Source organism: Zophobas morio, unplaced genomic scaffold (genome assembly GCF_036711695.1).
Source record: "Zophobas morio isolate AGI-343-1 ecotype UQ-CSIRO unplaced genomic scaffold, CSIRO_AGI_Zmor_V1 ptg000021l, whole genome shotgun sequence".
In the NCBI taxonomy this organism is placed as follows: Eukaryota; Metazoa; Arthropoda; class Insecta; order Coleoptera; family Tenebrionidae; genus Zophobas; species Zophobas morio.
Genome location: NW_026972126.1, coordinates 21,086,872 through 21,109,797, shown reverse-complemented (window position 1 = coordinate 21,109,797; position 22,926 = coordinate 21,086,872). Strand labels below are relative to the sequence as shown.

General features: G+C 31.2%; 2 protein-coding genes across 2 annotated transcripts in view; one reads left to right on the top strand and one right to left on the bottom strand.

The window, feature by feature from the left end:
* The window catches only part of LOC135132450 (fatty-acid amide hydrolase 2-like), a 30,212-nt gene extending 18,555 nt beyond the window's left edge, over positions 1-11,657 (bottom strand). The window contains exon 1 of the mRNA XM_064060547.1: positions 11,385-11,657. Within this exon, the coding sequence (XP_063916617.1) occupies positions 11,385-11,567 (183 nt within the window). The 5' untranslated portion in view covers positions 11,568-11,657. The remainder of the gene's footprint in view (positions 1-11,384) is intronic.
* A 56-nt stretch (positions 11,658-11,713) lies between these two features.
* The window catches only part of LOC135132449 (cytochrome b5 reductase 4), a 160,441-nt gene continuing 149,228 nt past the window's right edge, over positions 11,714-22,926 (top strand). Inside the window, exons 1-2 of the mRNA XM_064060545.1 lie at positions 11,714-12,112; positions 12,185-12,386. Of these exons, the coding sequence (XP_063916615.1) occupies positions 12,227-12,386 (160 nt within the window). The 5' untranslated portion in view covers positions 11,714-12,112; positions 12,185-12,226. The remainder of the gene's footprint in view (positions 12,113-12,184; positions 12,387-22,926) is intronic.

Here is a 22,926-nt window from a genome sequence, read left to right as displayed (position 1 = left end):
TTTGCATAACCCTTTTTTTGTTGGTTTTTCCATATTTTTTGTTGTCCTTTTTGTGGTTTTCGGCACCTTTTTTCATCGCATATTTCGTCCCCTATTTTGCCACGTCTTTCTTTCTGGCCCTTTTTTTTTTGCCAATTTTTCTACTTCTTTTACCATTTTTTTTAGTAATCATTCTTTTGTCGCTTCTTTATCCTGAACTTTTTGTCGCCAGTTTGCCTCTTTTTTGTCGAGCTTTTGTGACCTTTTTTTCGCCTTCTTTTGTCACTTTCTTTGTCGTCTCTTTTTTTTGTCGTAATTTTTGCGGACTTTTTATTGCCTTTTTCATAATTTTCCGTATATATTTTTTTCATCTTTCGTTTCGTCTTTTTTTATCAGCTATTTCTGTACACCTTTTAATCGTTTTTTCTCAAATTTTGTCCTTTTTTTTGCATTCTTTTGTATTTTTTTTTAAATAACATTTTTGTCGCTTTTTACTTTTTCTGGCCCTTCTTGGTAGCATTTCTGGAAATATTTTTTTTGTATTTTTCTTATCGTTCCTTTTTTTGGATTTACTTTGGTTGCATTTTTCTTTGTCTCCCTTTCGCCATTTTTCTGGTGGCTTCCTTTGTAACTTTTTTTTGGGTCCCTTTTTTGCCGTTCTTTTTTATGGATATTTTTGGCCGCATTTTTTCTACATCTTTTGTCGTCTTTTTTGTTCGCGTTTTTGTGGATTTTTATCTATTTCATGTTTTTTTTTCAGTCGCTTTCTTTTGTCTACTTGTTTTTTTGAGCCTTTTTTCATCGCATATTTCGTCCCCTTTTTGACATTTTTTGCTACGTCTTTCTTTGTGGCCCTTTTCTTACGCCAATTTTTGTACTCCTTTTGCCATTTTTTTTCAATGCTTTTTTGTAATTGCATTCTTTTGCTGCGCTTTTATGACATTTTGTCGCCAGTTTTTGTTACATTTTTCTCTTTTTGTCGCGTCTTTGTAGCCTTTATTCGCCTTCTTTTGTCACTTTTTTGTAGTCTCTTTTTGTTGTCGCAATTCTTCTGAAGTTTCCGTTGCCTTTTTGATCATTTTCCGCATATTTTTTTCATCTTTCGTTTCGTCTCATCATTTTTTGTTTTCCCTTTTTCGATATTTTTTGGTCGAATTTTTGTGATTTTTTTTCCTGTTTTGTCGTGTTTTCTTGTCCTTTGTCTTTCTTGTCATTAGCCTTTGCTACTTTTTTGTTGCATTTTCTTGTGCGTTTTTCGGTGCCTTTTATCATGGCATGCTTCGTCCCCTTTTTTTGTCGCGTTTTTGTAACTTTTTTTCAATTTCTTTTGTGACTTTTTTGTCGTACTTTTTCTGGACTTTTTGTCACCTATTTTTATACTTCTTTTAATCGTTCTTCGCCATTTTTGTTCTTTTTTTTTAATGCCTTCCGTTTGCCACATTTTTAGATCAACGATTTTTTGTCGTTTTTTATTTTTTTGTGGCCCTATTTGTTTAACATTTTTGTGAATATGTTTTTTGGAATTTTCCTTCTTGGTTTTTCGGTACCTTTTTCATTGCATGCTTCGTTCCTTTTGGGTTTCATTTTTCTTTGTCGCTGTTTCGCCATGTTTTTGGTCGCTTCCATTGTAGCTATTTTTTGGTCCTTTTTTGCCGTGTAACAACTCTTTTTTTGTTGGTTTTCCCATATTTTTTGTTTTTTGTTGCTTTTTTTGTGGTTTTCGGCACCTTTTTGATCCAATCTTTCATCCCCTATTTTACCACACATTTTTTTATGGCTTTTTTTTAAATTTTTTTTACTTCTTTTACCATTTTTCTTATCGGCACCTTTTTTCATTGCATGCTTTGTTCCTTTTTTTGGATTTATTTTGGTTGCATTTTTCTTTGTCTCCCTTTTTTGCGTCTTTTATTTGTTCGTGTTTTTGTGGATTTTTGTTTCTGTTTCATGGTCTTTTTTTCAGTCGCTTTCTTTTGCTACTTGTTGTTTATTTTTTCGTGTTTTTTTCAGTACCTTTTTTTCATCGCATATTTCGTCCCCTTTTTGCCGTTCCTTTGCCACGTCTTTCTTTGTGGCCCCTTTTTCCGCCAATTTTTGTACTCCTTTTGGCATTTTTTTCAATGCTTCTTTTGTAACCACTCTTTTGCTGATCTTTGATGACATTTTGTCGCCAGTTTTTTTTTTTACATTTTTGTCTCTTTTTGCCGCGTCTTTATAGCCTTTTTTAGCTTTCTTTTGGCAATTTTTTGTCGTCTCTTTTTGTTGTTGTAATTCTTCTGGACTTTCCGTTGCCTTTTTCATCACTTTCCGCATATTTTTTTCACCTTTCGTTTCGTCTTTTTTTATCATCTATTTTTATACTCCTTTCAATCGTTAGTTCGCCATTTTCGCCCATTTTTTATGCCTTCCTTTTGTCACCTTTTTTTATTGCTTTTTTCTTTATCGTACTTTCGCCATTTTTTTCTGTTGGTTTTCTTTGTTGCTTTTTTCCATATTTTTTGTTCACGTTTTTGTGATTTTTTTTGTCTCTGTTTTACCGTGTTTTTTTCAGTCGCTTTTTTTGCGGGTTTTTCGGTACCTTTTCATCGAATGTTGCCTTCCTTTTTGGCATATTTCGACAATTTTTGTCGCTTTTTTTTATCGCCTTTTTGTGGCATTTTTTACCCTTTTATTGCCTTTTTGTAACCATTTTCGGCATTTGTTGTCTGCTATTTTTTGTATCCTCTTTTTTATCGCTTATTTTGCCAGTTTTTTTGTCGTATCTTTTGGATCGTTATTTGTTGCCCTTTTTCGATTTTTTTGTAGCCTTTTTTTGTAATATTTTTTGTCCTTTTTTTAACGTTTTCTTTTGCCACTTATTTTGGTTGCATTGCTTGTGTTTTTTCAGCGCGTTTTTTTCATCGCAGGCTTTGTCATTTCTTTTGCATTCTTTCTTTATGACTTTTTTTTCTACACCTTTAGACTTCTTTTGGAGTGATTTTTTTATCGCCTTTTTTGTCGCATTTTTTGGATTTATTGTCATATTTTTATTGCTTTTTTCGATATTTTTATTCGCGTTTTTTGATCTTTTTTCTCCGTTTTATCGTGTTTTTTTCTTAATCGCTTTCTTTTGCTATTCTTTTGCCATTTTTTTTGCAAGGTTTTTTGTAATCATTCTTTTGTCACATTTTTCAATCGTTTTTTCTGCACTTTTTGTAGCCAGATTGTCGCATTTTTTTGTTTCTTTTTGTCACGTCTTTGTAGCTTTTTTTTAAACGTTTTTGTTGACCTTTTTTATAGCCGTACTTTTGTCATTTTTTAATTGTCTCTTTTTTGTCGTGTTTTTTACACTTTTTATTGCTTTTTAACATTTTTTGTAGCCATTTTCCGTATTTCTTGCCCATTTTTGACTTTTTTGTAGCATTTTTTTTGTCGCATTTTGTGTCTTTTTTAGGCGTTTTCTTAGCCATTTTTTTTTTGTTGCATTGCTTCTGTATTTTTTCATCGCAGATTTTGTCCCTTTTTTTGCAATTTTTTTTTTAAGATTCTTTCTTCGAAAAAAAGGTCACTTTTCGGCATTTTTTATTAGCTTTTTTAATTGATTTTTTGTCGTCTTCTTTCGGAGCGATTTTTTCTCGTCGCATTTTTTTGAATTTGTCTGCTTTTTTATTACTTTTTTCGATACTTTTGTTCGCGTTTTTTGATTTTAGCCTTATTTTTGACACTTTTTTGTCGTCTCTTCTTTGTCGCATTTTTTTTACACATTTTGTTGCCTTTTCATCAATTTTTTTTGTAGCCATTTTCCGCATTTGTTATCAGCTATTTTTACATCCTCTTTTTTATCGCTTTTTTGCCTTCTTTTGTCGCTTCTTTTGGTCCTTTTTTTTAATCATCGTTATTTGTTGCCTTTATACGACCTTCTTTGTAGCATTTTTGCAACATTTTTGCCCTTTTTAAGGCGTCTGCTTTTACCACTTTTTGTTTCTCATTTTTCTGGATTTTTTATCGCCATTTGGTATTTTTTCATGTTTCGTTTCGTCTTTTTACAAGAATATTCGCATTTTTTTTTGTCCTTTTTTGTCGTTTCTTTTGGTGCCTTTTTTAATCACTGTTTTTTCATTTTGTGATTTTTTTTATTGCATGTTTGTCTCTTGTTTGTCGCGTCTTGGTAGTCTTTTTTTTCATATTTTTGTAGCTTTTTTGCCATTTTGTCATATTTTCGTTTTTTTAGACCTTCTCTTGTGACACTTTTTGTTGTCGGTTGTTGTTTTTGCCGATAAATCACACGTATAAACTCAATATTTGCACGTTTCAGATTGGATTTATTTATTGAATAGCGATTTACCATGCCGACGATAACCTTGAAAACATTTCCAAAATTTCAGACCATTCGGTTTCGCAGTTTCAAAATCTAATTAATGGTATTATACAATTTTCACTGTGGATACTTTCAATAAAAAATCAAGACAGGTTCATAAACCACACATGTATGTTATTCTATAAAGTTGAAATAACCTTTACTATGTACAAGTTTGGGGATGAGGGCTGACTAGACTAATTTTGATTAGCGTTTTACCAACCAGAAGTTCCGTTTCAAAATAAAATGTAGGTGTGAGAACGGTAAGAAAAAAAAACAAAAAGAAAATTAAAACCATAAGATCTACTTAATAATCGTCAATATTTTGAAACAACATCAAGGTTATTGCAAAAAGATCTAGACGCAATAGCTAAGCGCTGTGATAACAAAATATGTTATTGAATAAATTGAACGAATAAATGTAAATTAATCTCGTTTTCTACCAAAGTTACTAATGTAGGAAATCGTGATATTTTGAATAAATCGCTATCGAAAAAAGCGTCTGAACTCAATGATCTAGATGTTATCGTAGACTGAATTCCTTTTTGATAAACAAATCGACAATGCTATCTGTAGAATACAGGGTTTGTGGCAAATTAGAGATTTTCATGGAATATACACAGTTTACAATTTATTTTTGACGAAGATAAAATTTGAAATTGGTTTGTAGATTTATTATTAATATAAGACAGCTGAAAATACGTTTGTTCGGTTTTACGACGCGAATATAAATAATAAATGTGAGCGAAAGGAAACGATAGAAGAAAAAAATCTCTTATATGGATTTTCAATACGGTTCGTGGGATGACACTTGTAAATAAAGTCCCCTATGTTTGCTATGTTTTGATAAAATTTGGTTTTCCCGGTTTCGAATACGTGTCTAGTTAAGGCCCCCTTTTTAGCACAATAGTGAAAGATAAGTCTAAATTTGTCGACTAATGTCACTAAAAATGGAACAATAGGAAACCGATTATACTCGACGCTCCAGCTGCAATCGCCTGTGATAAACCTACGAGCTCCTTAACGCCCCCTTAGCCTCACCGAACCTCTCAATCTCAGTTCACCTGCACACATTATTTGCAAGCAATAGCATAAACATCGCTGTTTACAGAACCTTGAGATTGACTCATCCGGCCACAATTAACCATCGTTAGACGAGCATTCCCCTCTGTCACCAGCCCACCTGTGTCCCGAAATCCGGAAGCCCCCCTGTAAAATTCCCCCATCGCCAAACAAAGAGCCGCAAAAATAAACCCATAAATTTCCAGCCGCATCTAATAACTCTTTTTTTGTTGTTTTTTCCATATTTTTTGTTTTTGTTGCTTTTTTTGTGGTTTTCGGCACCTTTTTTCATCCAAAAATTCATCCCCTATTTTACCACATCTTTCTTTATGGCCTTTTTTTCCGCCAATTTTTGTACTTCTTTTACATTTTTTTTCAAAGTTTTTTTAGTAATCATTCCTTTGCCGCGTCTTTCTTGTTACATTTTTGTCTCCTTTTGTCGGGCTTTTGTAACGTTTTTTTCGCCTTCTTTTGTCACTTTCTTCGTAGTCTCTTTTTTTTTTGTCGTAATTTTTGTGGACTTTTTGTTGCCTTTTTTAAGATTTTCCGTATATATTTTTTTACATCTTTCGTTTCGTCTTTTTTTATCAGCTATTTTTGTACACCTTTTAATCGTTTTTTCGCAAATTTTGTCCTTTTTTGCCTTCTTTTGTAATTTTTTTTTTTAATCACATTTTTGTCGCTTTTTACTTTTTCTGGCCCTTTTTGGTAGCATTTTTGGGAATATTTTTTTTTTGTATTTTTCTTATCGTTCCTTTTTTTGGATTTATTTTGGTTGCATTTTTCTTTGTCTCCCTTTCGCCATTTTTCTGGTGGCTTCCTTTGTAGCTATTTTTTGGGTCCCTTTCTTGCCGTTCTTTTTATGGATATTTTTGGCCGCATTTTTTCTACATGTTTTGTCGTCTTTTTTGTTCGCGTTTTTGTGGATTTTTGTCTATTTCATGGTCTTTTTTTCAGTCGCTTTCTTTTTCTACTTAGTTGTTGATTTTTTTTGTTTTTTTGGAGCCTTTTTTCATCGCATATTTCGTCCCCTTTTTGGCGTTTTTTGCTACGTCTTTCTTTGTGGCCCTTTTCTTCCGCCAATTTTTGTACTCCTTTTGCCATTTTTTTTCAATGCTTTTTTGTAATTGCATTCTTTTGCTGCGCCTTTATGACATTTTGTCGCCAGTTTTTGTTACATTTTTCTCTTTTTGTCGCGTCTTTGTGGCCTTTTTTCGCCTTCTTTTGTTACTTTTTTGTAGTCTCTTTTTGTTGTCTCAATTCTTTTGGAGTTTCCGTTGCCTTTTTCATCATTTTCCGCATATTTTTTTCATCTTTCGTTTCGTCTTTTATTGTCAGCTATTTTTGTACACTTTTTAATCGTTTTTTCGCCAGTTTTGTCCCTTTTTTATGCCTTGTTTTGTCATTTTTTTAAATCATCTTTTTTTCGCTTTTTAATTTCTTGTGGCCCTTTTTGTTAGCATTTTTGTGAATATTTTTTTTTGGTATGTTTCTAATGGGTTGTTCGGCGCCTTTTTTCATTGCATTCTTTGTCCCTTCTTTTAGGTTTTTTTAGTCGCATTTTTCTTTGTCGCCTTTTCGCCATTTTTTTGGTCCCTTTTTGCCGTTCTTTTTTATGGATATTTTTGGCCGCATTTTTTCCACATTTTTTGTCGTCTTTTTAATAACTCTTTTTTTTTTGTTTTTTCGGATATTTTTTGTTCGTGTTTTTGCGGATTTTTGTTTCTGTTTCTTTTTTTCAGTTGCTTTCTTTTGCTACTTTGTTGTTGATTTTTTTGAGTTTTTTTGGCACCTTTTTTTATCGCATATTTCGTCTCCTTTTTGGCGTTTTTTGCCACGTCTTTCTTTGTGCAATTTTTTTCCGCCAATTTTTGTACTCCTTTTGGCTTTTTTTTTTGCTTTTTTTGTAACCATTTTTTTGCTACTCTTTTATGACATTTTGTCGCCAGTTTTTGTTACATTTTTGTCTCTTTTTGTCGGGTCTTTGTAGCCTTTTTTCTCCTTCTTTTGTCACTTTTTTGTTGTTCTAATTCTTCTGGACTCTCCCTTGCCTTTTTATCATTTTCCGAATATTTTTTTCATCTTTGGTTTCGTCTCTTTTTTATCAGCTATTTTTTTTACTCCTTTTAATCGTTGGTTCGCCATTTGTGTCCATTTTTTATGCCCTCCTCTTATCACCTTTTTTTTTTAACCTTTTTTTATTTTTTTGTGGCCCTATTTGGTTATATTTTAGTGAACTTTTTTTTGTCGCTGTTTTCTTTGTTGCCCTTTGACATTTTTTTCTGTTGGTTTTCTTTGTAGCTATTTTTTGGTCCATCGTTGGCGTTCTTTTTTTGGAATTTTTTGTAGCATTTTTTTCTGGACTGGTGTCGTTTTTTGAAACTATTTTTTGTTGCTTTTTTCCATATTTTTTGTTCACGTTTTTGTGATTTTTTCAGTCATTTTTTTTGCTGCTTTGTTTTTGCTTTTTTTGCGGGTTTTTCGGTACCTTTTCATCTAATGTTTCGTCCCTTTTTGGCGTATTTCGCCAATTTTTGTACTCATTTTGAAATTTTTTAACCATTCTTTTGTCGCTTTTTTCATCGCGTTTTTTTTGTAGAATTTTTGTCATACTTTTATTGCCTTTTTATCACCTTTTTGTAGCCATTTTCTGCATTTGTTTTCGGCTCTTTTTCTATCCTCTTTTTTATCGCTTATTTTGACATTTTTTTGTCGCTTCTTTTGGTCCTTTGTTAATCACCTTTTTCGACCTTTTTTTGTAGCCTCTTTTTATCGCATTTTTGCGTTTTCTTTTTCCATTTTTTTGGTTACATTGCTTGTGTTTTTCTGCAGCGCCTTCCTTCGTGATCTTTTTTTTTGGCATTTTTTGTCGGCTCTTTTTTAATTGCCATTTTTTCCTAAACCTTTTGGAGTCACTTTTCAAATGCCTTTTTTGTCGCATTTTTTGGATTTTTTTGTCGTCTTTTTATTGCTTTTTTCGATATTTCTATTCGCGTTTTTTGATTTTTTTCCTCCGTTTTATCGTGTTTTTTTCAATCGCTTTCTTTTGCTACTCTTTTGTTGTCTCTTTGTGGGTTTTTCGCTACCTTTTTTTTCATTGAAAGTTTCATCCCCTTTTTGGCGTTTTTCGCCAATTTTTGTACTCCTTTTGGCATTTTTTTTCAAGGTTTCTTTTGTAAACATTCTTTTGCCGCGTTTTTTTGTTTCATATTTGTCTCTTCTTTGTCACGTCTTTGTAGGTTTTTTTTAATTGTTTTTGTCGACCTTTTTTTATAGCAGTTGTTTTATCACTTTTTGTCGCATTTTTTACACTTTTTATTGCGTTTTATCACTTTTTTGTAGCCATTTTCCGTATTTCTCGCCCCTCTTTTATTTTTTTGTAGCCTTTTTTTTTGTTGCATTGTTCCTATGTTTTTTCATCGCAGGTTTTGTCCCTTTTTTGCGATTTTTTTTTATGACCTCTTTCTTTGTGACCTTTTTTCGGCATTTCTTATCGGCTCTTTTTTTGAATTGTCTTTTTTTTTCTAGACTTTTTGTCGTCTTCTTTGGAGCGATTTTTTGTCGTCGCATTTTTCATCGTCCTTTTGTGTCGCATTTTTTTGGTTTTTGGTCTGCTTTTTTTTCTGTTTTATCGTGTGTTATTTTAGTCACCTTCTTTAGCTACTTTTTCGTTGCTTTTTTTTTGTGGGTTTTTCACCACCTTTTTTTTCATCGAATATTTCATCCCCTTTTAGGTGTTTTTCGCCAATTTTTGTACTCGTTTTGGCATTTTTTTTTTCAAGGTTTTTTGTTATCATTTTTGTGTCGCTTCTTATCTGCACTTTTTACCTTTTTTTTTATCGCGTCCTTGCAGCTTTTCTTCAAAGCACCTTTTGGCGACCATTTTAATAGCCGTACTTTTGTCACTTTTTTGTCGTCTCTTCTTTGTGGCATTTTTTACACTTTTTGTTGCCTTTTTATCAACTTTTTTTGTAGCCATTTTCCGCACTTTTTATCGGCTATTTTTACATCCTCTTTTTTATCGCTTGTTTGCCTTTTTTTGTAGCTTCTTTTGGTCCCTTTTTTAATCACCGCTATTTGTTGCCTTTTTTCGACGATTTGGTAACATTTTTGTCCTTTTTTTAGGCGTTTTTCTTTTCCCATATATTTTTTTTAGTTTTTTTTAAACATTTTTTTGTCGTTTATTTGTCGCGTCTTTTAGTGCCTCTTTTAATCTCCGTTTTTTCATTTTGTGAATTTTTTCTTTGCATTTTTTTGTCTCTTTTTTTGTTACGTCTTTGTAGTCTTTTTTCCAAATTTTTGTCGTTTTTTTATGGCATTTTGTCGTTTTCTTCCTTTTTTTTTTCGCTGATTTTATGTCGGCCTTATTTATAGCCCCACTTTTTTCACGTTTTTGTGGTCTCTTTCTTTTTGTCGTTTCTTTTGGTCACTTTTTTTAATGACCGTTATTTGTTGCCCTTTTTCGTATTTTTCTGGGCTTCTTTATAATTTTTTATTGTCGCCATTTTCGGTTTTTTTAATCATTGTTTTTTCATTTTGTGATTTTTTTATAGCATTTTTGTCTCTTGTTTGTGGTGTCTTTGTAGTCTTTTTTTCATATTTTTGTAGCTTTTTTGCCATTTTGTCATTTTTTCGTTGAGTTTATGTCAGCCTTTTTTTAGACCTTCTTTTGTGACATTTTTGGTGAGTTTTTATGGATTTTTTGTTGTCGGTTGTTGTTTTTTGCCGATAAATTACACGTATAAACTCAGTATTTGCACGTTTCAGATTGGATTTATTTATTGAAAAACGATTTACCATGCCGACGATAACCTTGAAAACGTTTGCAAAATTTCAAATCATTCAGTTTTGCAGTTTCAAAATGAAATTAATGCTATTATACAAGTTTCATTGTGGATACTTTCAATAAAAAATCAAGATAGGTTCATAAACCAACAAGCTTTCTAAAGATGGTGTTCGTAATTTTTGAACGACTTCAGTTTCAAAATAAAAGGTAAGAAAAAAAGTAAAAAAAACAAATAAAAAGAAAATTAAAACCATAAGATCTACTTAATAATCGTCAATATTTTGAAACAACATCAAGGTTATTGCAAAAAGATCTAGACGCAATAGCTAAGCGGTGTGATAACAAAATATGTTATTGAATAAATTGAATGTATAAATGTAAATAAATCTCGTTTTGTACGAAAGTTACTAATGTAGCAAATCGTTGCATTTTGAATAAATCGCTATCGAAAAAAGCGTCTGAACTTGATGATCTAGATGCTATCGTAGCTGAATTCCTTTTTGATAAACAAATCGACAATGCTATTTGTAGAACACAGGGTTTGTGGTATAATATACACAGTTTTTAATTTATTTTTGACAAAGATAAAATTTCAAATTTATTTTAAGACGTGAAAATAAATAATAAATGTGAGCGAAAGGAAACGATAGAAGAAAAAAAATCTCTTATATGGATTTTCAATACGGTTCGTGGGATGACACTTGTAAATAAAGTCCCCTATGTTTGCTATGTTTTGATAAAATTTGGTTTTTCCGGACTCGAATACGTGTCTAGTTAAGGCCCCCTTTTTAGCACAATAGTGAAAGATAAGTCTAAATTTGTCGACTAATGTCACTAAAAATGGAACAATAGGAAACCGATTATACTCGACGTTCCAGCTACAATCGCCTGTGATAAACCTACGAGCTCCTTTACGCCCCCTTATCCTCACCGAACCTCTCAATCTCAGTTCACCTGCACACATTATTTGCAAGCAATAGCATAAACATCGTTGTTTACAGAACCTTGAGATTGACTCATCCGGCCACAATTAACCATCGTTAGACGAGCATTCCCCTCTGTCACCAGCCCACCTGTGTCCCGAAATCCGGAAGCCCCCCCTGTAAAATTCCCCCATCGCCAAACAAAGAGCCGCAAAAATAAACCCATAAATTTCCAGCCGCTCTTTGTTCTAAACCCGCTCCTTTGTCCCGCTGGCAGGATGGGTAACAACGAAAAACTCACTTTCCTGGTCCTGATTTTCCGGGCGATGGAAGAGGCCGACTCCAGGAGCAGAAGGTCCTTGATCGGCGGCATCTGCTCCCCCGGGCCTCCATACACCAGCTTGAATAGGAAGTGAAACAGCACCTCCACAACCCCATGGACGACCCTGATCACCGCCTTGGTGAACTGTTTCATGTCAGTCATTTCGTCGCGACAATCAAGCGAAAACCGCTGAAACCGCCACACACATCACAAACACACTCGGAACTAAAAGAAATTCGAGCAATTCAGCTGCTGCTACGCGTAAATTGATATCCCCACTCACTGTCATCGACTGGAATAAATTTGTGGTTATGAACAAAAGTGAGGTTATGTCGGATTGTGCGGACTCGAAATCGTTAAAAAAGTGGGACGCGGCGGCGTGTGTGTGAAATAATACAGTTGTCTGATTGGAAAATCGAATCGAGGGATTGTGCCGGCCGCCCCGCCGGAAAGCGCGATTGATCCCCCAGCCCCCATAGCGAAAGTGAGGTTAGGTCAGCTGTCAAACCCGCGATTACCGGATTCCCGGTATCGGCGTAATTGTTCCACGAAACGGCTGCACCACGTCGATCCCCGTGCATTATTTAGCGCTTTATCGACCGGCAGCCCCCAGCACCCCAACCCAAATATTTACTTGGCAGACGCTCAATGTTTATGTTTTTACACAGTTCGGGGAATCAAGTCAGTCGGACAAGTGCATCTGCAGTGTAAGTTCCTCTAGAAGTCTCTCATTTATTTCATAAGTTTGGCAAATTCTACGGTATTGATTTTGCTTGTAGGGTACGGTGTGCCGTGAGTGCGCATGAGTGTTTTTGCTCGAGATGAATCCGAAGAGTAGTTCGAAGAGCCCCAGCAGGAGCGGCAAGCTGGGTTCGGACTTCGCCTCGCAGAGGGCGGTGGTGCCGCCGGTTTTGCGCGAGGTCGGGAAGTTGGCGGCGGGGGTGGCCTCGGTCAGCACGAATTCTGGAGGATCAGCAACAGGTAATTTTGTTATTGGGGTGGTGTGGGGCCGGCTTTCTGCGGAAATTGTGTTAGGGATTTTTTTGCTTGGTTGAAAGAGTTCGGCGGTGGGTTTTGAAGCGACATCTGTTGCTGGAGTTGGAAGATTTTTGCTAATTTCATTCAAGTTTCTAGTGCAAACAGTTGTTTAATATAAAAATCTGAACATCAAGAATTGTTATCTAATTATGTTGACCTTCAGATAAAGAATAGCGTGGTGATAAAGTTTACTGATATTAGTTAAGTTGAAGTATCATGAATTTCGACCGTACATCATATGATCTCAAGTGCAGAGATACTTCAAATTTGATTGTTCTCTGATTGAATTGTTGTATAACATTGTAGGCTCAAATATCTTTGATTATATTATTTTAATTGTTTATTAAAATGTAGGTTTTGCTAGTATTGTTCAACACGGATTCATACGTCACAAAACAATTAAAAAAATATATTACGTAGTGTAAATTTTAGTTACCGTTTTGCCATCTACTAATACATATACGTAAATACAAAATTTGACAACAATCGGTCCAGTAGTTTCGGAGATTACGTCTTCAATAAAAATTCATACAGACGACAGACAGACAGACGACAGGCAGACGGAAACGTCGAGAAAACATGAAAGTGGCAAATCGCCCGATGGATACTTATGCTTATGCTCAGGAAGTAAAAATCGAAAAATGGGAAATTTAAAAAAATTAAAATTCAAAAATTTAAAAATTCCAAACATTTAAAATAGACATAGGTATCGAAGATCTGAAAAATCGAGAAATCGAAAAATTCAAAATTTAAAAAATCGGGATATTTGTAAACAGGAAAATTAAAGAGTCGAAAAATTGGAAAATTGTAGAATCGAAAAACTGAAAAATCGTGAATTTGAAAATTTTCAAAACTGCAGTGACGAAGAATTGGGAAATCGAAAAATTGAAAAATCCAAAATTCGAAAAATCGAAAAGTTAAACATTTAAAAATTTACAGTTAAAAAAACTGAAAAATTCTAAATAAAAAAAAAACAATCCTAAATTTTTAAAAATAGAAGAATTGGAAAATCGAAAAATGCAGAAATCGAAACTTCCAAAATTGAAAAATTGAACAATCGATGAATGGGAAAGTGGAATTGAAAAACTGGAAAATTGAAAAATCCGAAAAATCTAAAAGCGAAAATTCGAAAAACCGAGAAATCGAAAAATCGAAAAGTAAAAAATTGAAAAAATTAAAATGAAAAAATCTGGAAATTGTAAAGTAAAACAAAAAATTGAAAAATTGAAAAATCGAAAAATCTGGAAATCACAAAGTCAAAAAATCGAAGTTAATCAATCCAGGTTGAAAAATCGAATTTAAAAAATCAAAAAATCGAAGTCAAAAACTTAAAAATGGAAAAATTGAAGTCAAAAACTGGAAAAATCGAAAAATTGAAAAAATGAAAAATCGAGAATTCGAAAGATTGAAATATCGAAATCTGTTAATTCGAGAATTTGAAAAATTGAAAAACTGAACAATCGTAAAATTTAAAATTTTAATAATTGAAAAATTGGAAAACCCGAAAACCGATAATTCGATACATCAAAAAACTGAAAAATCTAAAATTTAAAAAAGACATCAAAAAACTGAAAAATCGAAACAGCAAAAAATTGGAAAATTGAAAAATCTAAAATTGGAAAATTGAGAAATCGAGAAATCCAAAATTCGAAAAACCGAGAAATCGAAAAATCGGAAAGTTAAAAATTTAAAAATTTGCAATTAAAAAACTGGAAAATTCAAAATTAAAAAAAACAATCGATAAATCAAAAAATCGAAAAATTGAAACACCAGGAAATTGAACAATCGAAAGATCGAAACATCGAAATCTGGATAAATCAAAATATTGAAAAATCGAAAAATATAGAACTGAAAAATCGAAAAACCGAAAAATAAAAAAAAAAGAAAAATCCAGAAATCGAAAAATTCTAAAATTGCAGTGACGAAGAATTGGGAAATCGAAAAATTGAAAAATCCAAAATCCGAAAAATCGAAAAGTTAAAAATTTTAAAATTTACAATTAAAAAAAAACACGAAAAATTCAAAATTAAAAAAAGAAACAATTGAAATATCGAAAAATTGAACAATCGGAAGATCGAAACATCGAAATTCTAAAATTTTAAAAACAGAAGAATTGGAAAATCCAAAAATGGAGAAACCGAAAAATCCAAAATTGAAAAATTGCACAATTGAACAATCTAAAAATGGTAAAAATGGAATCGAAAAACTGGAAAATTGGAAAATCTAAAAAATCTAAAAGCGAAAAATCGAAAAACCGAGAAATCGAAAAATCGAAAAGTAAAAACTGAAAAATTTAAAATGAAAAAAATCTGGAAATTGTAGAATAAAACAAAAAATCGAAAAATTTGGAAATCGAAAAGTCAAACAATCGAAGTTAAGCAATTCAGGTCGAAAAATCGAATTTAAAAAATCAAAAAATTGAAGTCAACAACTTGAAAAATGCAAAAATTGAAGTGAAAAACTGGAAAAATCGAAAAATGGAAGTCAAAAACTGGAAAAATCGAAAATTGAAAAACAAAAATCGAAAAATCGAGAATTCGAAATATTGAAATCTCGTTAAATCGAGAAAATTGAAAAACTGAACAATCGTAAAATCCAAAATTTTAATAATTGAAAAATTGGAAAACCCAAAGACCGATACTTCGAAACATCAAAAAACTGAAAAATCTAAAATTTAAAGATTCCAAAAATTGAAAAAAGACATCGAAGAACTGAAAAATCAAAACAACAAAAAATCGGAAAATCGGAAAGTTCAAAAATTACAAAAATTACAATTAAAAAACTGGAAAATTCAAAATTAAAAAAAAAGTTGATAAATCAAAAAATCGAAAAATTGAAACATCGGGAAATTGAACATTCGAAAGTTCGAAACATTGAAATCTCGATAAATCGAAATATTGAAAAATCGAAAAATCTAAAAAACCGGGAAGTCGAAAAACCGAAAAATCCAAAATTTAAAAAATTGAAGAATCGAAAAATTAGAAAATTGAAAAATTCAAAAGTCTAAAATCCGAAAAATCGAAAAATCGACAAACTGAAACATTGAAAAATCTAAAAATCTGGAAATTGAAAAATTGAAGTCGAAAAATCAAATGTACAAAAATGAAAAAATTGAATTCAAAAACTTGAAAAATCTAAAAATTGAAAAACCGGAAAACTGAAAAATCGATAAGTCGAAAGATCGTTAATTGGAGAACTCGAAAAATTGAAGCGCTGAAAAATTTTAAAAATCGAAAAATTGGAACATCGAAAATCTATGACCGAGAATTCGAAATATCAAGAAAACGAAAAATCTAAATTTAAAGAATTCGAAAAATTCAAAAGTTGAAATATCGAAACAAAAGATTCGAAAAACCGAAAAATCCAAATTTAAAACGAAAAATTGTAAATTCGAAAAAAAATGAATCAAAAAATTGAAAAATCCCAAAACTGAAACATTAAAATATCGACAATTGAAAAATAAAAAAGTCAGAAGTTCAAAAATCGAAATCGAAAAATCGAATTTACAAAAACTCAAAAAATTGAAGTCAAAAACTTGAAAAATCTAAAAACTGAAAAACTGGAAAAGCGAAAAATCGAGAAGTCGAAAAATCGAAAAATTTAAAAATTGAAAACTCGAGAAACTGAAACATCGGAAAATTGAGAAATTGGCAAATGAAAAATTTGAAGAATCTAGAAATTAAAGAATCGAAAAATTGAAAAATCTCAAAACTGAAATATCAGACAACGAAAAGTCAAAAGTTGAATGAAAATCGAAAAAATCGAAAATTCGAAAAATTGTTATATCTATAATTTTTAAATTTAAATAACTTGAGTAGACAATTTTTGGTTAGAGTTTTACCATGTTCATTGTACTAAAATCGACACAGACAGAGAAACGGAGGACAAGTAGATAGGCAGACAGACGACAGGTACACGGAAATAGGGATCTACTTTTTTATAGTCTAGGTGTCATGAAACGTCGAGAAAAGATAAAAGTAGCCGTCCGTCCTGTGCTCCCTAGTACAATACTTACAATTTAATTCATTCATCCCCTCGAGAGAGTTGATGACGTTATCTCAAACAATTATTAAATAAATAAATCTCTCAAAAATTGCTCATCAAATTTTCCTAACATGTATTATGACAAAACGATGACATGCTTAAAGCTAAAAGTAACTTAAAAGAAATTTATGTCTTAATTTTGACACGATTCTTGCTATTCCAAGACCGACTTGGCACACTTACAACTGTGTAAGCATCCCTTAAGCGAATGCCACCACTCAAAACAGAAACCTAAAACCATCGTTAATGACCTCGGATTTCGTTCAATTTAGTCAGACAGACAAGATCAATGTCCGACATGCCTCGTAATTTCAGTTGCAGCGAAAATAAAGTGTTTGTAGTTAAGTGCGAGTGCAATAATTGTTCCATTGGTGTTTTAATGCTGTTGCTACGCTAAAATGAACCGAAAACGTCGGCGGTTGTTCCGAACCAATCAGTGATAATGAGTCCTAAAAAATTCATTGCTCCATTGTTTGACATTATTTCTGAATCTACTTAGTAATTTATTTTAGGTTGTTTTTTTTTAATTACTTAATTAATAAAATATTTTTTTTAATTTAACGTTTAACATTTGTGACAACCGAGTCTCCGATTGGATAGTTCAAATCGCACACCGCCTCAATTAATCATTTCACCTCCAAGATCCTTGCCAGCAAAAACCCAAAAACACCGTAATTCCCGCAAATCCCCCAAATCCGGTCGTTCATCCGGAAATCACCATTTAATTGCATACACGTGCCACTTTTTACACGAACCACCAACAAAGAGGCGATTTTATCAAAGCTCTCAAAGCCGTTTCTTTGATCTTCGTGCTTTCGAGGTCAGATGATAAAGAACAGATAGACGTCCGTGATGGCATCGTCGCTGATAGAAAATATCAAACGGCGATGTTTTCGTTCCGAGGGGTGAGTGCGACGAATCAGCCCTCGGCCTATTTGTATGTGACATTTTGCGCGTTCTCGAACCATAAACGTCAAGAATTCCAGATAAAACGATGGCATTTTTGCGAAACGCGCCGATAAAGCCGGCTCGGACCTGCAACGATGTGTCTAGAGCACTTGGGCTCTTGTCGAATGGGCTAATAATGGGTTTGTGGGGCGACGCTGAAGGGCCCGTGAATGGGGAGCGATCGAGAGGTCGCGGGCGTTTATTTTTGTTCTAATTATATGGAGGTTAAACAAACTGGCTATTTTTGACCGGTGATTTACGCGGAAGCGGGAGATTTTTGATATTAAAATTGGTAGGAGGTTTTTTCGACCGAACTTCCCTCGACTTTGAAGTGCAGCCCAACCAATTCCGATTCTTTGGAAAATGGTCAAAATGTTTGCGTTTTTTGTTTTATGATAACCTATGTGAAATTAAAACCAGTGGCGTAAATAACGGCTCCAGCCGCTTTTTTGATTTGCAATTTTTATAGTTTTCATATTAAATATGTGTGTAATAATGATAACTAATTTTTTTTCACTTTTTCAATTTTACGTTGTTAGAGTTTTTCAATTTTGGTTATTGGATTTCAAATTTTTTCATTTATTCGACTTTTCAATTTTTTAATTTTTAATTTTTCGATTCTTCAATGTTTCATTTCTTAAAATTTTCAATTAGCAATTTTACGGTTTGGTTTTTATTTTCTTCATTTTTACAATTTTCTGATTTTATAATTTTTTGTTTCTTCAATTTTCAATACAACTTCTCGAGTTTTCATTTTAAAATTTTTTAGTTTCTCTATTTTCAAACTCTTGAATGTTTAATTTTGACATGATTTTTGCTATTCCCCGATCCAGTTGGCAAACCTACGACTGTGTAAGCATCCCTTAAGATAAGCAAATGCAATTTTTGGATTTTGAGTTTCACGAGTTTTCAGTTTTTAATTTTTCAATTTTTCGATTTTTCAGTGTTTCGATTTTATATTTTTTCTTTTTTTCAAAGGAAAACTTCGATCTTTGGAATTTTCAGTTTATCATTTTTCCAACCTTTGAATTTTTCAGTTTTTCCCTTTGCAATTATGCGTTTCAGTTTTTTAAATTATTCGATTTTTCAATGTTTCGATTAAAAATTTTTTTTTCAATTTTAATTTTTGCAGTTGTTCGATTTGCGATTTTTCAATTTTTCATTTTTCCCGTTTATTTAATTTTTAGAATTTGCAATTTTTCGATTTAAAATTTCTCGAGTTTCCGATTTTTCATTTTTCAAGTTTTCCATTCTTTTATTTTTCATTTCCTTAGATTTTCTGATTTTATGATTTTTTTTTTTTCAATTTCAATTTTTTATTTTTTTACGATATAAAACCCATCGAGTTTGCAATTTTTCAGTTTTGCAATTTTTCCATTTTACAATTTTACGTTTTTCGATGTTTTAGTTTCTCAATTTTTAAATTTTTCGATTTTTCAATTTTAGATTTTTCACTGTCATGATTTTTCAATTTTTCGTTTCTTCAATTTTTGATTTGCAATTTTTATAGTTTTCATATTAAATATGTGTGTAATAATGATAACTAACTTTTTCACTTTTTCAATTTTACGTTTTTTGAGTTTTTCCATTTTAGTTATTGGATTTCAAATTTTTTCATTTATTCGACTTTTCAATTTTTTAATTTTTAATTTTTCGATTTTTCGATTCTTCAGTGTTTCATTTCTTAAAATTTTCAATTAGCAATTTTACAATTTTACGGTTTGGTTTTTATTTTTTTCATTTTTACAATTTTCTGATTTTATAATTTTTTGTTTCTTCAATTCTTCAATTTTCAATACAACTTCTCGACTTTTCATTTTAAAATTTTTTAGTTTCTCTTTTTCAAACTCTTGAATGTTTAATTTTGACATGATTTTTGCTATTCCCCGATCCAGTTGGCAAACCTACGACTGTGTAAGCATCCCTTAAGATAAGCAAAGGCAATTTTTTGATTTTGAGTTTCACGAGTTTTCAGTTTTTAATTTTTCAATTTTTCGGTTTTTCAGTGTTTTGATTTTAGTTTTTCTTTTTTTTAAGGTAAAATTTTTCGATTTTTGAAATTTTCAATTTTTACGAATCTACAAATTTTCTATTTTACAATTCTTGAGTTTTCCAATTTTTCGATTCGATTTCGTTTTTTCTTTTTCCATTTGTCGATTCGTTAATTTTTTTGGATTTTGAGTTTCTCGATTTTTAGTTTTTCAATGTTTAAATTTTTCTTTTCTTCGGTTTTTCGATTTTGCTATTTTTCGTTTTTTCACTTTGTCAATTTTCATTTTTTTGATTTTTCAACTTTTCCGTTCAAAGAAATGGAAAAATTGCAAAATTATAAAACAATTTTTCAGTTTTTAATTTTTCGGTTTCTTAATATTTAATGTTTCAATTTTTCGATCTCTCAATGTTAAAGTTTTTCCACTATACAATTTTGACGATTCTATAATTTTTCGATTTTGCAATTTTTGGTTTTCCGATTTTTCGCTTGCGCATTTTTCTTGTTTCCAATTTTTCTGTTAATTTTTTTTTTTCGATTTTTAAGTTTCTTGATTTTTTGTTTTTTAATGTTTCAATTTTTAGGTTTTTCAGTGTTTTGGCTATAAAATTTTTATTTTTTTTTCAATGTAACATTCTTCGATTTTTGGAAGTTTTAATTTTTCATTTGAAATTTTTCGATTTTCCAACTTACCGATTTTAAAATTTTTCGTTTTTTCAATTTAAAATTTTTCACTTTTTTGATTTTTGAATTTTTCGTTTCTTCAATTTTTGATTTGCAATTTTATAGTTTTCATATTAAATATGCATGTAATAATGATAACTTTTTTTTTTTCAATTGTATGATTTTAGAATTTTTCCATTTTGGTTATTGGATTTAAATTTTTTTTATTTATTCGACTTTTCAATTTTTTGATTTTTAATTTTTCGATTTTTCGATTCTTTAACGTTTCATTTCTTCAGATTTTTTTTACAATTTTCTAGTTTTATATTTGTTTTTTCAATTTTTCGTTTCAATTTTGAAATATACAACTCCAGTTTTAATTTTTTAATTTTTTAGTTTTTAGTCGATTTTCCAACTTTTGGATGTTTAATTTGACACGATTCTTGCTGTTCCCCGATCTACTTGGCAAACCTACGACTGTGTAAGCATCCCTTAAGATAAGCAAATGCAATTCTTGGATTTTCAGTTTCACGAGTTTTCAGTTTTTAATTTTTCAATTTTTCGGTTTTTCAGTTTTGATTTTAGTTTTTCTTTTTTTTTTTTTGGTAAAATTTTTCGATTTTTGGAATTTTCAATTTTTACGAATCTATAATTTTTTGTATTTTTAAATTTGTGAGTTTTCCAATTTTTCGATTTGATTTCGTTTTTTCTTTTTTCAATTTGTCGATTCGTTGATTTGTTTGGATTTTTAGTTTCCCGATTTTTAGTTTTTCAATTTTTCCCTTCTTCGGTTTTTCGATTTTGACATTTTTCGTTTTTTCACTTTTTCGATGTTCATTTTTTTGATTTTTCAACTTTTCCATTCAAAGAAATGGAAAAATTGCAAAATTATAAAATTTTAAATTAAAAATACAAAAACGAAAAAGTATAAAATGAAAATTTCGAAAAATCCAAAAATTGGAAATTGAGAAACTTAAAAATCGTTCTCGATTTTTCATTTCTTCATTTCCTTAATTTTTCTAGATTCGTTTTCATAATTTTTAAAAATTTTCACTTTGTTAATTTTACTATTTTAGAATTTTTCCATTTTTAATTACAGTATTTTAAAAACTTAAATTTATACAATTTTTCAATTATTAATTTTTCAGTTTCTTAATATTTAATGTTTCAATTTTTCGATCTCTCAATGTTACACTTTTTCCACTATACAATTTTGACGATTCTATAATTTTTCGATTTTACAATTTTTTGGTTTTCCGATTTTTCGCTTTCTAATTTTTCTGTTCATTTTTTTTTTTTCGATTTTTTGTTTTTTAATGTTTCATATTTTCGTTTCTTTAGTTTTCGATTTGCAATTTTTCGATTTTCCACTTTTTCGAGCTTGAAATTTTTCGTTTTTTCACTTTTTCGATTTTTCAACTTTTACATTTTTTAATTCTTCGCTTTTTCAAATTTAGATTTTTCGGCCTTTCCATTTTTAATTTTTCATTTCTTCAATTTTCGATTTGCAATTTTTTTCATTTTTCAATTTTAGCTTTGGAATGGAATGTTTCTATTTTTTAATTATAGTATTTTAAAACTTTTCCATTTATTCGATTTTTTCAATTTTTAAAATTTGCAAAATTGAGGAACTGAAAAATCAAACATTGAAAATTAGAAAAATTGAATAAACGAACAATTATAAAATCGAGAGAAACATTGAACAAATAAAGGAAACGAAAAAACGAAAAACTAAAAATTGAAAAAGTAAAAATTGAGAAACCGAAAAATCAAAAAATGAAAAATCGAAAACTTGAAGAAACGAAAAATTGAAAAATTTGGAAAAGATTAAGTTAGAGGGACGAAATGTGTTTAGTAATAAATTAATAATTAATACAGACGACAGATAGACGGAAACGGTAGTCAACTTCTGCCGTACTTTAGAGATTATGAAACGTCGAGAAAACATGAAAGGGGTAAGTCGCCCGATGGATTCGATTTCTACATTTACTTAGCTTACGCTCAGAAAGTAATAATAGGTTAATAACCACAAATAATGTGAGTAAAAACTTAATTCCAACGTTCAGATAACAGCAACCGTAAAATGTCTAATTAGCCACAATTAATACACAGACCCTAAACGTACGCCCCCTCGGCAAAAAACCAATTCCAAACACACATTTCCTCCAGCCTCAAATCCTCCCCCAAAAAATTCACCACTCCGACATTTCATAAAGGAAACAATAACAGCCTCCGGTTGTTTCACATCAAACGGATTTGGATGTTCAAAGGCTTAAATTCGCCACACAACAAACGTAGATATTCCACAATTTTACAAAAAAGACAGCTCGATTCGTCTTTACGGGTAGTTTAATCCCAAATCCATTTTTCCCCGGCGGAATAAACGAGATTTGAAAAAGCCTTGCCTTAAATTTATTTATCCGCAAAACATGACGACCTCAGCGTCCTCGGCGCTCCGAATTGCCAAGAATGCGGCTCCAGGTAATTAACAGCAATTAAGGCAATTGGAGGCGCTTCGTCACGAGTCCATCTGTTCAGTAAACGGTGAACAGACACTTCTGGTGCGCGATTTATATAACGTCGAGAATAATCCAGAAACAGACACAAAAATTAACGACCGTTGTTCGTGTGCCGGCTTCCACCATGTTTTAAATTAACAGCTTAATCCAACATGTCCTACCACAGGGAATTTAAAATAATAAAATTATCCCGGTCGGGTCCTGATTCAGTCAACTTCACTTTGGTTGCTCGCAAAATATAATTACTTCGGGCGGATAGTTGACATTTTTAATTATACCTCCGTATGTGCAAAGTTGAAGCAATTTTCACTTAATGTCG